Below are 17,580 nucleotides of genomic sequence, written 5' to 3'. Positions count from 1 at the left end.
TGCAGCTAGTAATATTATATAAATAGAACAAATGACGAGGATAAATTAAATGAACGAACGATACATTTTTAAATTAACGTTCAGAAGATGAGTCATTTTAGAATAAAAAATTATATAAAAAGCTTCATTATTATATTATATATGCTTACATTATAACATTATATATGTTTTACATTAAGCAGCCATTAGCTCGATATCATTTTCGGTGGAATGTATATTATGTAAGATATAATATACATTGCATCGACAAAAATATCAATTGCCCAGGTCTCACCACTTGGAGGTTGCCGCTTCTGGAGACCCACGGATCAACGATGACAACTTTTATATTATATTATTCAATTTCAATCTATTATAGATACATATGTATCTCTTATATATCAAAGAAAAAGGACAAAAGAAATAAGCCAAATTTTTATTGAATAATTTTATTAATTAACTTATCATTAAAAGACGGGATAATATATAGAAATCCACGAGAAATTTTATTAATCGTAATCGTCAATAGCCATACGTAAATATTACACATACATAAATCTTCCCTCCAATTTTTTAAATCGCGCCCGAAGAAATTATTCAATTAATAAACCAAATAGTCACTCGTGTAAATATTTCAACAAAATATTACGTAAAAGTTTTGTTTATAATATATTAATAATAATAAATAATTAATGTGTTAATAATAATAATATATCACGATTCGATAGCAGTCGAAAATTATCAGAAATACTTGAACATTGTCTTTGGATAAAGAAACGACATTATACGTGGAAAAGTAATAACTAGAAATATACGAGAAATATATGAGAAAAAAAAAGTTTTGATCCATATATTTGAGCACTACTGATCCACATGAATTTCGAGAAAAAATTTGGCTCACTGATCTATATGATTTCTTGGAAAATAACTATTTTCTCACACAGATTCTGCAGAGAGAGAGAGAGAGAGAGAGAGAGAGACATGCAAACTAATGCCGTTCTGAGTGACACACACAAGCATTTATAAAAAACTTTATACGTATGCGAATATCCATACATAATTTTCTCACATATACATCTACATATAAATACAACAATATTTCGAAAAGTCTGAGTATATTTATTTTAACACGGATTTGTAAATAATATATCTTCTCTTCGAAAAGAAATAATAACATTGATATACAAAAAAATGTACGATATTTTTTCTGATGGCTTTGTACGTTTATCACAAATTATTATCAACATTTATAAAATATAATAATTTTCTATATTAGCGTTCTTTATAAGCAAGTACATGATAAATACGTTTAAAATTATTTTATATTTAACACGTCTCGATAGCTATCCCATATTTAAACGAATTTAATATTTTTTATGTGCTAGGAAATCATAGAAATTTAATAAAAACGAAGAATTTTTTATAGGTATTGACATTTTTACTGAGTCCACTATTTATTTAATCACATTTATATTTAACAAAAGATATCACGTAACGTAAATTACTTTTAACTACAACAAAAATGATAGGTCCTGATAAATATTCATAAAATTTAGAAATGATATACAATATGATCTTCATGAAAAAATTATTTTTTCTCCGGGATAGAATATTAATTAAATTATCTTTAAAACAAACATAACAAAGCACATATCTGAAATACACAATATCGTTATTTCTTTATACCATTGTTAAAAAAAAAAATCAACGAACGTACTTTTAAAAGATCATATGCGAGATTACGGTGATAAATAGAAAAATATAGAATGACGTAATGTATTATTTATGATGATAGAATTTAAGCGCACAATTCTTCTTCTTTTAAATTTCAATTATCATTTTTATACAATTTTAATTTATAATAGTGTTTATAATGAAGTATAATGAAGTATAATGGAGTTTAAGAATTGACTTGTTATCTTTGAATTCGATATATGTGTGTGGGGTGTCTCATAAATGAAGTTATATGGGAGGATTAGAACATAAGAACATTATTTCGAAGAACGCAAGAAAAATTTTATAAAACTTTTAAACGAGAGCGATTGCAAAAAGATTTGAAATTGTTACGCGCGAATTTTACACATTTATTTTTGTAAGAGAAAAACAAAACAATATAATTTAAAATAATGCATAATTGTACAGATCATTCACATTTGTTATAATGCTCCTGACACTGTTTCAATACTTTGTGCGTACTTATAGACGACAGATGATTATTTTGGTTTGTATTACCATCTTTTTAATAATATTTCTCCAGATTGTCTTTATTTATTTTACAACGAATTCTAATAAGGTCCACATATCCATTTTTTCCTTCAATTTAAGAATAAAATTTGTACAAGTACATATAACTAATTCTTTCGAGCAACCTACCTTCAGAGAAATATAATCTGCACATGTTCCTTGCTTGCTTTCGTTTAATGTATTACTATTTTCCTGTGTGTCTATATGAAAAGAGCGATGTTATTCAATGATGATATAGCGCTAAACACACGTACGTACGTACGTACGTACGTACGTATGTCTATACACATAACACTTTTGTATCGAAATATCATTTTGTGGTGTTAATAATATAATAAAAACATTTGCGGCAAGCGTTTATTGGTTGAAATAAGATATCATAATAAAAATCGGAACAACTATTTTGTTCCAATCTAATCGATTCTTTGCTTTATAAATTTTAAATAAATATGCATTTAATTTTGCAATTATAATCGCACCTAACAACAATATTACGCAATTAACATTGCAAAATTGACAAAAAGAATATGTAGTAAAATACAATAAATTAGACAATAAAAATAAATATAAGCACGTACGTATGTAAGCATACAATTGAAACTTTTTTCAATTGTTTAGCGGATAAATTAGAGATATACTAGCCTTTATTACAACTAATATTACTATGAAAATAAATAATAGTAAGGCCATATCTATGTACATAGAATATATGAATAAGCACAAATAAAAAGGTTGTGTTGAAACTGAAAAAAAAAGAAAGCGTCAAATTTCAATAGTTTTTCTTATATAAATAATTTTACATGACCGCATTTGCAATTTTGATTGATATTTTTCTTTATAGTCAAAACAGATCATGCGATTTTACATGTCACTTTGATACAATAAATCGCATGAGTGTTAATTATATTAATTAGTAATAAAATTGAAATTTATATGATTGTACTTTCATTTAAAAGTAACCCGTTTGATTCCGTTGTCGAAGATGCGATCTTTTCACAATGCAGCATTCTACTTTGTACGAGATTTATATAAGGAAAAATATAATTTTTTGTACATAAAATTGCATACTTTGCATATTTTGACATTTTGTCATATGCGTATATTCGCTAAATTATAGAAAAGCCTATAGTGTATTTTTTGCTTCATTTATTCGGACTTTAATTGAATTTGCAAATACATATTTTACTCGATTTTGCTTGCTATAAAGTGAAATCAGTCGATTTTGAAACGATGTTATGTATGGAATGTTCATTAAGCTCGCCAGTAATCTTGGTAGAAATATTATAGCGCGTGTGATAATTTCAATGCAGTAATCTTATATTCTTTTCAGCAGTTTATGAATGTTCTAATCGACACACGAACTCTTATTACGAATCGTGCGAAAAGACGAATTCCTTCTTCTTTTTACGTCCTTTTTTTTGTTCTTTTTTCTTTTCTTTTTTTTTTTTTCTTTTTTTAACAGGAAATTTTTAACGCAAAATATTTATATCAATGAACTCCCATGGTTTATCAATACCTTCCAATATAATTCATCAACTTAAAAAATAATAATGCTTCGACAGCAACGACCATTCGTAAAAGAAAAAAATCTACATTACGACGCTCTTTTCTAAAGAGCCAATCGACGTTAATTATATATTTTTTGTAAGCCACTTGGCCATATAAACTTTTCTAACGAGTTAACACACGACAGAAAAAAGAAGCCCAAATCTATTTGATTATATTTTCTGTGCACTTCAAGTTATATAAAATTCGTCGATAGATAACAACATAATTACTTAGGTAGTTTCAACAATAAAATCTTATATGATTTTTTATTAAATGGTACTAAGTGAGTCGTCCTAAGTTAGATTCGAGGTGAGATGATCTCGCTTCGTTGAACTCGAAGATGCATTTGAATAATCTGAATGTTCGTGCGTCGACAAAAGTAGAATAAACTTGTTTCAAGTTTATATGCGATCAATGGTCGTTAAACTTATCGAAACATAGAACAACTACCAAATCAGATTTGGCCGTCTACGTCGACTTGATATCGAAGCGTAAGATATTGGGCAACATCCGTCATCCTGTTGATACTACGATGAAGTCCCCGTAAATGATGTCTGAAATTGTTGGCAATAGAATTGGCTAGATCGATGCACTCCTCGTTCTCTAGACTGGAATCATTTTCGACTCCGATATCCGACTCGGAATCGGATGAAAGAGAAGACGCGATCGAGGATGCGCTCTGTATGCTTTGCATCGAGGTAGTGCTTGGACAACGAGCGTGTCCTAATCTATTGCCGGTTTCCGTATTCATTTGATAAACAAGGACCGATTTATCGGCATCTTCCTCCTCCCGAGATTGAATACGATCCTCCTTCGACCAGAGCAATTCGACTTTCATCTGATTGACGATGTGATACAAACGATACAAATCCGTGTTGGCTAACGTTTCTTTCACGTTATTGCCGGCTTTCAAACGAATCGTATCACCAGCATCACCAACGGCCAGATCCAATAGTCTTCTCGGTATCAAGATCGTTTCTTCCATCTCGCTGACGGTCTTGACGAATCTTTCCATGCTGTTCAAAATGCTCGCGCAACTGAACTCTGGCTCGTCATGTCGCGCGATTCTACGCAGACTCGTCCTACAACACATAATATTATTATCCCATTACTTTCATCTTTGCTTCAAAGGGAGCAACGTTTAGCGCAACTCAACGCGCTGAAAAGTGAATGATCTACCACCACCAATAAGGATAATTCTTTTGATTGGGGGGGGAGAGAGAGAGAGAGAGAGAGAGAGAGAGAGAGAGAGAGAGAGAGAGAGAGAGAGAGAGAGAGAGAGATGATAGAAGGAAAACATTACACATACTCCATACGCAACATTTTAACTTGCTCTTAGACGTACGCACACTGACGATTTCTCTGTTACAACACTATAAGAGGACCGCGAACATCGACTCGAGTTTCGACCAATGATAAGTGTCGAGTTTTATTGAACGTTACAATGACGTGCAACTTTGTTGTAAATAGCATTATTTTCTACGTATAAACATATGTATATACATAAGTACATAATTTATACTACGTTGATACATAAATTCAAATCTATTTTTTCCTATCTTTCTTATACTTTTCATATTCATTTTTAAGCATTCATATTCATCATTACATATACATTATTACATTACCTTTTCCGATGGAAATGTACTTAGGATCGAGTAGAGGGAAGTAACGGATATCGTATGATAATGAAATTGATTAATATCATATAATAATTTTTTCATATATCCATACGGATTGCGTTTTCGTTAGAAAGGGGGAACAGGTATGTGCATGATATAGCATGGGTTGCATGTTCCGGAGACACCTTTGACCGACGCGCGTCCCTCGAATAGGCACGAACGTCATCGGTCGTAACCTCCGTACTTATATACTTGTTTATCTTACATAATGAATCGATATCGACGAGTCTAATTCTCTTCCATATAAATATATACAATACATATGCAAATAGCTGATCGAATTACCCCCTCCTACGATGTGTCCTTCTTTGCACTTGTTCGACTTTGACCTTGGTCTTTTTCCGTTTAAATATTAAATGTAACTTTCATTTGTTATCTATTAAAACTTTTTCCTCATCATTATATCCAATGACTTATTATTTTTCGTATCTTTATTCGTCTTTATGGTCTTTACATTTGTCATCGAGAATTCTCTTTATCATATATTTCAAGTAATTACTTGGCTCGTTTGAATAGCGCTTTAAATTTTCGAATCTATTGAAGAAAGTACGTATGTACATAAAAGATGGAGGTGGTAGTTGCAATCGTACGAGCGAGTACACGAGCACTCGTTATCGTTCTATGCTATACGAATAATTGTACCTATAGCTATACAATCGCACTATGCTTAATTAATGTCGTTAAATTGTCTTTAACTTATCAACTTTTTAATTCTTTATTAATTTTAATTCTTTATTACTTGCAATTCGTTCTCTCTCGCTCTTCTTTTTCTCTCTCTCTCTCTCTCTCTCTCTCTCTCTCTCTCTCTCTCTCTCTCTCTCTCTTTCCCCAACAGTCTCGTACGAAATTATGATTATTACGAAAGGACATCTTATAAATATTTTGTTCGGAATTCTTGAATAAACATACAGTCTTTATCGAAATGAGATGACAAACGTTCAGCAATAGTAAAACTAATGTAATTGATTGGTTTAACGAAAAGAGTTGATTTTCAATCAACACCATTAGAATACGATTACCTTTTAATATACATATATCAATGAGTATCACCGTCTCAATCTCGCTTCTGCGACATATTTACAAAGATTGCTTCGTATTCAACGTACCTTAGGTATATAAAATCGTTCTATTATCTATAACTATATTTTTTTAATCTAAAGTTTTTAATTCGTAGTTACGATATTGCGCATCATAGATAAAGCTTTAAAAAATTTGAACTCGTTCAATTATTCGAGAACGTCGCACACAGATAGTATCGACCCAACGCGTCTACGTAACATAGATTTAATAAGGCATTATTAGTTTTCATAATAAGGGCTTCGGTATAGCTCATTCAGTAGAGCGAATATTACATACATCCGTCGTTCTGATCATTGGGGGAAAAAAAAAAAAATCATCGATAGTATCCTTTTAAAAGAATTCCATTTTTGTTACCGTGAATTTCAACGAAGTAAAAAAATATTTATACTTCTATTGACTCTCTTTCCTCTTTTTATCTTTTTTATACTTTACGTTTGTATAATGAAACATTATTCTTCCGTTATATCTCTCATCAATCTCCTTTTTTTTTTCTTTCTACAATTTAATCTCGAAACTGTTATCGGCTTTATCGTTTATATTTTTCGAATAAAAATAACATCTCAATAAAATATTTTTACGTCGTAGATCTTGGAACATAGATTGAATCAAAAAGAAGTTATTATGAAAGAATATATTATCATATTAATTTGACAAAAAAATTCGTTAACCGCCTAAGCGAAACTACGATTTACCTTTTTATAATTGTTAGGCGATATCTCAGATTTTGAAAATATCCGAAATTTTATTTTCGACGCATTACACAAGTAAATAGAAGATGAGTTTACTTAAAAAGATAATGAATTATATCTTTCCGGCGTACATTGAATTTCGAATTTAAAGGAGTTTCCTAATTTAAGCAATATCTTTGTTTCCGGCAATACTTTGCAATAAATTGAATTTTTGATTCCTCTGAAATTTGAAAAGCAATCCAAACTGGATATATTCATTGTTGAATGATATATCATTGATATTTCAAAGAAAGCATTATAAATTCAAAATCATCTCGTGCGAATGTGTGTGTGTATATATACATATACATATATATATATATATGTATATATATATATATATATATGTATATACATATATATATATATACACATATATCTGAAAGTGAAGGATTCACGTGGCATAGCCTCGTTTCAAAGAAGCCACATCATTGGACATCTCTTGATTCTCTCATGCGTGATACAGGCGATGTAACTCGACATATTTTTTTCATCCCCTGTAACTCGTCAAACTTGAAATTGAATTTAACCGAATTAAGAAATGCGACACAATATCCTCAATGACGTCGTTTTATCCTCGTCATAAGCTATGACTAATTTGGTGCATTCGATATAGATGAACGAATGATTTTTCTTCGAAATAGATACTGCTACGAAAAAGAATTACACGTTTGATCATGAATTGGCCTAATTTACTATTTATCAAGAGCTCTGGGGTTTCTTTATGAGCCGTATTAGAAGAACGAGTGTGACGTATTTTCAAAATTACTACGACGACGATCTTATTCGAAGGGACTTAAAGGATAAAAATGAGAGAAATGAGAGAAAGAGCAAGAGAAAGCGAGAAAATATAACAATTATTCGTACCTGGTGCTGTCGACGTTTGACGTGATGTCGGAATAATTCATGGTTCAGGATTATGCTCGATCTTGTGGATTTAATGATGCGTCTACGAAGAAGCGACGAGACAGCTGACTTTTTCGGGCTCTTACACTACACTGTCACAAAGCGTTGCTTCACGCGAGGTAAGAAAAACGTGCGTGATTGGACTTCCTAATATCTCTGCCCCTCTTAGTGCCTTAGTAATAAAAAAAAAAAAAAAAAAAAAAAAAAACAATCGTTCGATCAGATTATTGGGTAAGAGTCACAGTTATGGGGAGGACGAGATAGAGTGGAAAATCGTTGATGTTGATTAGCAGCGCCATTCTCGTACGATAACATAAGCTTCGTTATATGCATAAAAAGGTCACGTGACGTTACGAGCGTCATCTCTCGCCAGATCTATGACGTAAAATCAGTCTTTTTGTCGATGTCGTCAAGAATTATTTCGAAAACGCAATTAACTTACAGCACGCGCGTACTCTTTCCTTTATAGTAAAGCGCATAATGCAAATATACTCGCAAAATTTTATTTTCGAGCACGTATCATGTACGATCAATTAATTATTAATACTTTTGTCGCTTTTCCAATTTTTCATAGGAAATAATATACGTAAGTAATACATAGAGAACATAAAACATTTCGATCTATGTATTGATCGGCTAAACTTTACCTTCAAGAATCTTCTATTCCAATTCGACGGGTTATGGCCTTGCTCTTTGGAATTCCACAACGTATGTTCACTTTTTTCCTTCTTCTTAAACAATTGAACGAGTTCGGTTATTTGCTTTTCAGGCTTTCGACGCTCTTTCCATGAATTTTCAATAACATATATCGTTTTTTCATTTTGCGTCAATAAGAGGAATCATAATACATATGTATATATGTATAAGTTATTAACAAGTTGGAGACTTTGATCGCTAATAAAAAATGTTTTTTACTAATTCTCTCATGGATATCTATGAATACAAAAACTGATATATTTATTTATTTCTCTATTACGTGGATTGCTAAGAAGGAATGTGAAGGGGAAACAAAAAAGAAAAGAAAAAAAAAAAAAAAAAAGAAAAGAAAGAAATGGAAGAGACAATAGCGAAATTATTTTCTTTCGTATTACCTCGATTAATGATTCTTCATCTATTAATCGTGGCTTAGATCTGTAAGATTATCGGCCAAGTAATGTTACCAAGAAATGAAATATAATGTACAGATAGTTGTTGGTGTTCCTTAGGAGCACATAGATAGTATTTATACCGCACGTAATATATGCGAATTCAATACAATTCTCGATACCCTGTTCAAAATAATATTGAATACACTGTTCGTAATGTATACAAAGAAACTCGTTTTACTGCGTACAATTCTTAAACACACACGTCATCTGACCATCTGCTTTATTCCATGTACATGGCTTATAGAACCGAAGAAATATAATATTCGTATATACACGTATTCACAATAGTGAAATAGAAAGTTCGAACTTTGTTTGATAGTTACCAAGGCAACCGATTCTGTTCGCACTTATTATCAATTTTTTATTGACGCTTATATAATACATGTTATACCTTAAAAGAGCAAGATATATATCAGGTATGTAAATTTTAATTATTTATTTTTGTTCAATATTAACTCGTTAAATCTCTCGTTTCATGTAAGACATAGGAATACTCGATAAATTTTGTTTGCCTAACGTCGTAATTCTGACCTTGAGAAGAAAAAACCGAAAGATTCATTTTGATTAAATCATGATGTGCCGAGTATTGTCACCTTCTACGCCGCTATACCTTAGATTCTATTCATTTTGTATGAATGGCAATATATGCCGTGGAATTACTAAATTTCCGGTATTGTCGAATGTGGAAAATCAAAGATGCATAGATATAAATAGCAATGAAGTTATATGTAAGTCACGCCATTTTTATTAACATCATTTTTTATAATACGACAATTGCTTTTGCAATAATTTAATATTTGCTGTTTAATACTCGTAAACACAATTAATGATATACTTTAAGCGGCACGTATGGCTCAATCTCACGCAGCGTCAGCCGTTAGCGAAACTTTAAATCGTGATGACACGCTACCTTTGATGGAGTCAACGAGCGCGGAAGTGATGTCGGAAACCTTTGAATTAGCGAGTAAATTCTTGCGACCTACTATCGAAGATAGGGCTCCATTATCCTTCGATCAGATACCAGGTCCCATAATAATGAAGCTCTGGGAAAAATATTGGAAATACGTGCCGATTTTCGGTACGCAACTGTTTTCCAGTCTGCTAATCAACAGATTCAGCCAGGGTATGATCCGTCATAAGTTCGAGATCCGCTTGGAGACTCGATTGAAAGATTAATTTTTCCATGATATATATATATATCTATATATATATATATATATATATATATATATAATATTATTAGTTATTTCTCCGTCATTACATTTGATACTTTTACTAAAACAAGTTCGATCGCAATAAGCACGTCGTATAGTTATTGCATATTTATTATTACTTTTAGGACGTTTAAGTTGGAATCGCAACATTACGCCGGTTAAATATCTTTTTAATAGATACGGTTGTATCGTAAGACTCAGTGGTCCATTATCCGGTGATATTGTCATGATTCATAGGTATTAACGCTATTACTTGCATAAGTGAAAAATATTGAAAAATATTGATTTTACTTTCGGATTGATCCATCAGACCAGAACATATAGGAGAAGTTTTTAAACAAGAAGGCGATGCACCTATTCGCAGTGGTATCGACGTTCTCGAGCACTATCGTCTTCACTATCGAAAATATCGTCTCGCAGGTGCTTTTTCAATGTTAGTATCGTACATATATTTCTATATCGTAACGTGTGTGTGTGTGTGTGTGTGGGTATTTCTGGCAAAAGGGAAAGGTCAAAATCGTTCTCTGTCATAGGCAATGCTCGGAATGGTTAGAATTGAAAGAAAAAGTACACAAATCGTTCAACAAGATAGACTCAAAGTTTCTCAGAAAACTTGAAATAATTTCCGAAGATTTTATTGGTCAAATACGAAAAATACGTAATAGACAGGATGAAGTACGTATGTAGTTTTCAAACAAGTTCGAAATCCAATTGCTAGAACGAACGTTTTTACGAACGATTAGGTTCCTAATAATTTTAATGAAGAGATTGCTCGCTGGGGCTCGGAATGTTTCTTCACCCTTATATTCGATAAGAAGCTTGGATTTCTTGATTCAACAGGGCAGAATCCTACTTCGGAGCCAGCAATATTCATTGATGCGCTTGCGACCGCCCACAAATATTTAAGTCGTTGCGAAACTGGTTTTCAAGTATGGAGATTCTTTGATACTCCCTTTTCCAAACGGCTTTTTTCCGCGTGCGATGTTATCGATGGGTAAGCTACTCATCGTTTTATATCAATTTGTGATACCAAATTAATTGATTTTATTGCAGTATTATAAGTAAATACATTCGTCAAGCACAAAATATGTTTCGAACTCGATCGCCGTTGTCTTGTTCCGATGAAACCTCGCCCATTCTAGAAAAGTTGTTATTAGCTCAACGTCTTCATCCCGACGATGTTTCCACTTTATTGATGGACATGGCAATTTTGGGAGTTCAAGCAGTAAAGATAATTCGTTAAAAATAATCAAATTAGGCCCTATTAGCCTATTAGCCTTACGCTTTCAGATGACAAACTGCGAAGCGTTTCTTTTATACTTCTTGGCGAAGAGTCCCAGAGTTCAAAAAAAATTATACGAAGAGATCCTATCTGTTATTCCCAACGCGGAATCTTCGATAACCGAAACTAATTTGCAAGACATGCCGTATTTAAAAGCTTGCTTGAAAGAAAGTCTAAGGTATCGTAATATTCTAATATCAATAAAAATATTAAATTTTTTTTGGATTTTTTATACGATGCGACTAAATTTTTATTCAAGATTGCGACCTGCTTTTCCCTACATTACCAGACTATTACCAAACTCGATATGTCTCCATGGATATACAGTACCAAAAGGGGTAAACGCATATATCGCATTTCTTTCCTTTTATATATATTTTTCACTTTTCAAAATATTTAAAATATTTAGACTTTTGTAATAATGGCCAGTCAAATAACGTCACAACGCGAAGAAAATTTCGAAGATCCGGAGAAATTTCGACCGGAAAGATGGTTAACGAATCAAATGGATGATGATTTTCAAGAGTATAGTTTTTTACCATTTGGACATGGCGCACGATCTTGTCTGGGAAGACATATGGCGGAAATAAAAATGGCATTGCTTACGGCAAAGGTAAATATGAAAATGCTGCAAAATCCATTATCTATTGTCAATTTGGATATATATTTTTAGTTGGTCCGGGAGTTCAAAATCGAATATAATTACGCCGATATTGGAACAAGTTTTTATATGATGAATGTACCTGATAAACCTCTTCGTTTTCGATTTATCGATAGAGATTGAAATAATGATTATTACATACTTAGATATGACAAAATAATTTTCTTATAAAAAGTTTTTTCTACGAGTTAAGATATATGAATTATACAGGAACTAACAGTAAGTAGACATATTATATTATATTATATCGAGTGTTGTATTTATATTCGGAAACTTCTCTCAGTTATAAGTGTGTTCAGTAATTACTATTACTATTTATTTTAATAAAAGTATGTTATATATTAACTTTTATCTTTTAACATTCAAATTTATTTGAAAGAAAGTACTATTTCGGAGATATCAATTTCATTATACTTACTGCCGGAAACGATAATATAGAACAGTAGTTTCATAAATATTACAGAACGTTTACGGTGGATAATTTGAGCTATCGTTCAATTGTTGAATAATAATAATGCAATCCATCATGAATAGAAAATACTGAAAAATTTCATTTTAAATAAATTATTTATTAATAATTGATATAAACCAAAACAAGATTGTAACTTAAAATGTGTTAAGGTTACTGACCTTGTAAACGAAGTGATGGCCAAAGTCAAATAGACCCACCCCGGAAAGCCTTAGTCATTTTTGTGTAATTTGTAGAATAAATTGGAAAATCTATAGAACAGAAAGTTTTATGGACGATTATAATGTCATCGACATTTCTCATCTTCGTTTATATAATTTCATTCGATAAAGCTAATCTTACCTCTTCTTGTCTTTCTGGATCGTACGTGAAATCTCTTAAAATATGAAGCGCGTGTTCCGTACGTTTCACCTAAATTACATTGTAGTCACTTATATATTTTAAAAAGTATTTATTACTTTGTAAACAAGTAAAATACATTTATTTATCATTGTTATTACCTTTGTGCAACATTTTTCGATTGTGTTATTTATAAATATCACGTTAAACAATGATATAACCATCGACAATACTACAGGCGTAAAATCAAACATATAGGATAATGTAAATTTAAAATATATATGTTGTGCCTGTACATATCCCAATATATATATAAATTGAGTCACCATTTCAATAGTTAGTTCTATTTCAAATGTTTTGTGGAATTCATAACATATTTTTGAAAGTTCCAGGTGTACGTGCCTTTGGTAATATATTTCCAATAGATTAAGTAGGGATATTTCGTAAGGTTATAAATAAACAATAATTATTGTATATTTACATTATTGTTAATAAACTTCGTTTATACTGAGGAGTATCAATGAGACGTTGGTAATTCGATCTTTTAAAAGCTTCGCTTGTCCGCTTCGATGTTTCCGAATCGTTATTTTTGTTCAAGGATAGATGTAAAATATATTTATTAATTTTTTCAAAAATCGACGCCGTATACCTATATATACAAAAAAAAAATATATATATATATATATATATATATATATGTGTCTGTGTGTGTGTGTACTAAATTATCAATTTTTATTTCCATTCATTAAATTCATTTAAGATAAAAGTTTTTTTTCTTAACGATTTTCTATGATGATCAAGAATTAAAATTTTATTTTATACAAAATATCGATTGTGACCTATTGAGAAAGGGATATTGTTTCTTTAAAATATCACTTTTTTACGAAATCATTGATCTTACAAAGATGCATACCAAATAACAGATTCATATTTCATGTGCATCAGGCTATTAGCAATTGAAGGATGATTTATTGTGTATATAAGCAAATATGATTTGATCTCTTTTAAGTTATCCTTGTACCATGACAATTGTGTTATATTTATACTGACAGTAATTAATATCCATACGAGAATATTACGCTTTATTCTATTATGTAAACTTTGATATTTGTTTGGAATCTGAAGTCTTTCCAATGTATCGTTTATCAATGTAATTTTGTCCAAGCATCGCTTCCGTGTCTGACATATAACAAAAGAATAGATCAATTCTTAGTTATAACTATTCGATAAAATGTTTATTAATCGTAATGTAAAAAAATGTGTAATTATAATAAAATATCTAGCTGATAGTATACGAAAGTATGCATCTCTAATATGAATACTTGGAATAGTTGCATAATAGTTTGAAATAATAAATACCATACTTGCTTATAATACTGGAGACTCATCACCATTGTCACAGTCGTGAATAATTTAGAATTGAACATTATAAAACCTATGATATCTTTACAAATGAACTTGTTATACTCAAAATAAATGGCAAAGCTGAAATAAATAAGCCAGACAATTATTATATACGAGTTAGTGAAATATATGCTTAGTTGTCCGGGAAAATGTTCGAAATTTCCAAGTGCAAACAATTTCAAAATTAATTCTAAAGGGAAAAAAGCGCTAGCTAAATTTCTCGACATAGTTGCCTTTATATGATTCTACACTCACTGTGCTGTATTGAAATATTACGCACCATTATATTACAAACGTTCTTATAGTATCCTACATGTGTACTCTTTCTAATAGATTGATCTATCAAGAAGTATTAATGTGTAATGAGATCATCCATTAACACGTTTGTTCATATTTTGCTATGTTTATTACATTTCGATATTCGCCGTTATGAAGATCCAATTTATATTAATCAAAAGAAAATACCAATTTAATACTGTGAAAGCGATCATCGTATGTACATATGTTTTACGTATAATTTGTTTAACTTTCATTTCTCTTATTTCGACGAAACTAGTTTATGTCACTACTGTTTAATGGATATGTGATGTATACAAAAAAAAAAAAAAAAAAAAAAAAAAAAAAAAAAAAAAAAAGAATTATAAATAAGATTTTTTTAAAGTAAATAATGCTATAATTTTTTTTTCTTTTTTCTTTTTTTTTTTTTTTGAAAATAGTTACAAATTAGAATTTTTCTCATACTATCTAATACAATTACATCATACTATATACAAATACACTATTTTTTGCTCATCTGGTCGCAATTATTATGTCACGTTATATACACGAATAATCATCTAATCACAATTAATGTTCTTCACGATAAGAATAAAGTATGCTGAATAATTGTTTTAAGTATACAATCTGTATGCTTAAGAATGAAGTATATTGATTATGAATTATTTATAAAATGTATTATGATTGAATAAAGAGTGTATTGTGTACATCATGAGCAATAAATTTACAAGTGGTCTTTTTTCGATATATTATATCAAGTTCATAGACAATTAAACTGAACTATTAGAAAAACTCAAAGTATCAAGATTGTTTTGTGGTAGCATATTAAGTTGATTCAATAAGTTCTCTCTTTCGCGTAAACACATCCAAGCCTTTTCTTGTTCCTTCTTGGTTAATGGTATTTTTCTTTGTTTAGAAAGGATTAATTTTTTATAATTTTCTATCACTTCATTATCTGCCGCAGTAATTCTTCTTTTAAGTGCCTGTCGTTTACTCTCCTCCTGTGCAAGGTTTAACAGCCTCTTTAGCTGCGTGACATTGTGATTAGACAAAGCGGAGAGTTCTTGTTGACATCTTTTGATTTCAGTAAGTATCTCGTCGTCGTCTTGATTTTTTTTCTGCCCATCCGAATCCAGTATGCCTTGTTCTATTAATTCTTTGTGCATTCTTATTTCCAAATTCATTGAATTTTGTATCGTTAAATCTCTAAGCACTGGAGGATCATTATTTCTAAATAATTTGTTATCTGTATTATTATTTGCGACATATACATTTTCCTCTAGTAAGGCAGAAACAAGCCTTTGGGTTAAAGGACCAGCAATTCCATTCATTTTCTTATCTCCTTTAGGGACCAAAAGAGACACGTCCGTACGACCTTTTTTTTTCTCTCTGTTTGGATTAGCTGCATCCTCCTCTTGCAATAAATCATTATGCGCCCAAAGTAAACTATAGTGACGACCTAACGGTGGGATCTTTTTATATTCGCTTAGATCGCTGTGCATTACAATTAATTCTTCCAATAATTTAATATCATCCGGCATAATGTCGGTGCAATACGGATCTACGGAAGCCCAAAATTTATTAGGCGTATCATTCTTTGGCAATAATAATTTTGGAGCATCAGATTTAGATCCTTCGATCTTTCCTATATCATGTATATTTGGAATTGCTTGGTTTCCTAAATTTCCAGATGTTTTTTGTTTTACAAGTTTAGTAGATATTGAAGTTTGAGTTTTAGTGCTTATTTCCTTAGGCTTAAATTTTTCTTCTCTAACTTTTCTATCAAGAAGCGATAAACCTTTCCCACTTTTAGATCTTTTATCCCTACGTTCTTCGGCCGAAGATAAACTCGCTATTTCATCCTGAAGCATTCTATGTCTTACTACGACAGACGAAAGTAAGGTTTCCAGTTCTAATTGTAAAGCATCCAAATCTTCCATACCCACGCTATCTTCTGTTGTACGCTGTAAGACACTGGCGTATCTTGGAAGAAGTCGACTATTGTCAGATATCTTTAAAATAGGTATTGACATTATAGATTCTGTTCCGCTTGGACTCATGTCGGCATTAAGCACAGATGTTTCTGCAGTTTTTACACACTCGCGTACCTTGCCAACAGCTTTCTTAGAACTTTGTTTACCTTTTCCTGACATACTCTTCAATGTAATACAATATATAGGTGTCAGTATTAATGTTGAAATCTTTCGCGGTGATTAATATTTCCTGTCTGTCACTTCAAAAAATACCATATTTTATGGGATAAAATGTTTGTTATGTTTATAATAAATTCATATAAATACGGGCATATTCATTTGCGAATGTTTCTTTTTTTCTCCTTTTCCTTTTCCTGTGCTAGAGATTACTTTTGAAACACTTTACGTACGATTGTCAATAAGGAAACTCAACAGTTCGTAATACTGTAAGCATGCACGTAACAAAGGTTAGAATCATTTGGGATACACTTCGTGCTTCTTAACATTATAGAACTCTTCTTATTCTATAGGGATTTTTGATGTCGTCGATACATTTGGATACTACACAATTGTAATGTAAAAAAGCGGAAAATAAATATCATCATAATCGAATAATTGGACTGATACAGATTAGGCACAAATAAAGA

At 31.0% G+C, this 17,580-nt stretch overlaps 4 protein-coding genes across 12 annotated transcripts; 1 reads left to right on the top strand and 3 right to left on the bottom strand.

Annotated features, from left to right (window-relative positions):
* Positions 1-2,566: 2,566 nt before the first annotated feature.
* Positions 2,567-8,316, bottom strand: LOC124427890. 2 transcript variants are annotated; one of them, XM_046971304.1, is made up of 2 exons: positions 8,129-8,316; positions 2,567-4,853 (listed from the first exon to the last, which is right to left on the bottom strand). In XM_046971304.1, exons 1-2 carry the CDS (start codon positions 8,167-8,169, stop codon positions 4,226-4,228), a joined length of 669 nt encoding a protein of 222 aa, XP_046827260.1. In that variant the 5' UTR covers positions 8,170-8,316; the 3' UTR covers positions 2,567-4,225. The 2 variants fall into 2 exon arrangements, with proteins under 2 accessions (XP_046827260.1, XP_046827261.1); XM_046971305.1 differs by lacking the exon at positions 8,129-8,316 and adding an exon at positions 5,081-5,225.
* Positions 8,317-8,517: 201 nt separating this feature from the next.
* LOC124427877 (probable cytochrome P450 301a1, mitochondrial) lies at positions 8,518-13,804 on the top strand. 7 transcript variants are annotated; one of them, XR_006943039.1, is made up of 14 exons: positions 8,518-8,875; positions 8,937-9,731; positions 9,798-10,043; positions 10,157-10,438; positions 10,655-10,766; positions 10,840-10,962; positions 11,063-11,204; positions 11,273-11,523; positions 11,583-11,754; positions 11,820-11,989; positions 12,071-12,149; positions 12,221-12,424; positions 12,485-12,691; positions 13,667-13,804. XR_006943039.1 is itself a non-coding variant. In XM_046971272.1 (14 exons), exons 4-14 carry the CDS (start codon positions 9,887-9,889, stop codon positions 12,593-12,595), a joined length of 1,803 nt encoding a protein of 600 aa, XP_046827228.1. In that variant the 5' UTR covers positions 8,518-8,753; positions 8,822-8,875; positions 9,560-9,731; positions 9,798-9,886; the 3' UTR covers positions 12,596-13,804. The 7 variants fall into 7 exon arrangements, 3 of the variants coding, with proteins under 3 accessions (XP_046827228.1, XP_046827227.1, XP_046827229.1); XR_006943038.1 differs by having other exon boundaries at positions 13,094-13,804; XR_006943037.1 differs by having other exon boundaries at positions 12,936-13,804.
* On the bottom strand, positions 12,889-15,302 carry LOC124427885. 2 transcript variants are annotated; one of them, XM_046971295.1, is made up of 7 exons: positions 14,645-15,301; positions 14,194-14,459; positions 13,762-13,929; positions 13,442-13,682; positions 13,284-13,352; positions 13,103-13,192; positions 12,889-13,012 (listed from the first exon to the last, which is right to left on the bottom strand). In XM_046971295.1, exons 1-6 carry the CDS (start codon positions 14,909-14,911, stop codon positions 13,157-13,159), a joined length of 1,047 nt encoding a protein of 348 aa, XP_046827251.1. In that variant the 5' UTR covers positions 14,912-15,301; the 3' UTR covers positions 12,889-13,012; positions 13,103-13,156. The 2 variants fall into 2 exon arrangements, with proteins under 2 accessions (XP_046827251.1, XP_046827252.1); XM_046971296.1 differs by lacking the exon at positions 12,889-13,012 and having other exon boundaries at positions 14,640-15,302.
* A 313-nt stretch (positions 15,303-15,615) lies between these two features.
* LOC124427882 (transcriptional adapter 3-A) lies at positions 15,616-17,547 on the bottom strand. Its single transcript, XM_046971285.1, has one exon. The coding sequence runs from the start codon at positions 17,111-17,113 to the stop codon at positions 15,731-15,733; it is 1,383 nt and encodes a 460-aa protein (XP_046827241.1). The 5' UTR covers positions 17,114-17,547; the 3' UTR covers positions 15,616-15,730.
* Positions 17,548-17,580: the final 33 nt, after the last annotated feature.

This window comes from Vespa crabro, chromosome 11, assembly GCF_910589235.1.
Source record: "Vespa crabro chromosome 11, iyVesCrab1.2, whole genome shotgun sequence".
NCBI classification, from domain to species: domain Eukaryota; kingdom Metazoa; phylum Arthropoda; class Insecta; order Hymenoptera; family Vespidae; genus Vespa; species Vespa crabro.
The sequence above is the reverse complement of the archived record's forward strand: the minus strand, read 5'-3'. Positions and strand labels throughout refer to the sequence as shown.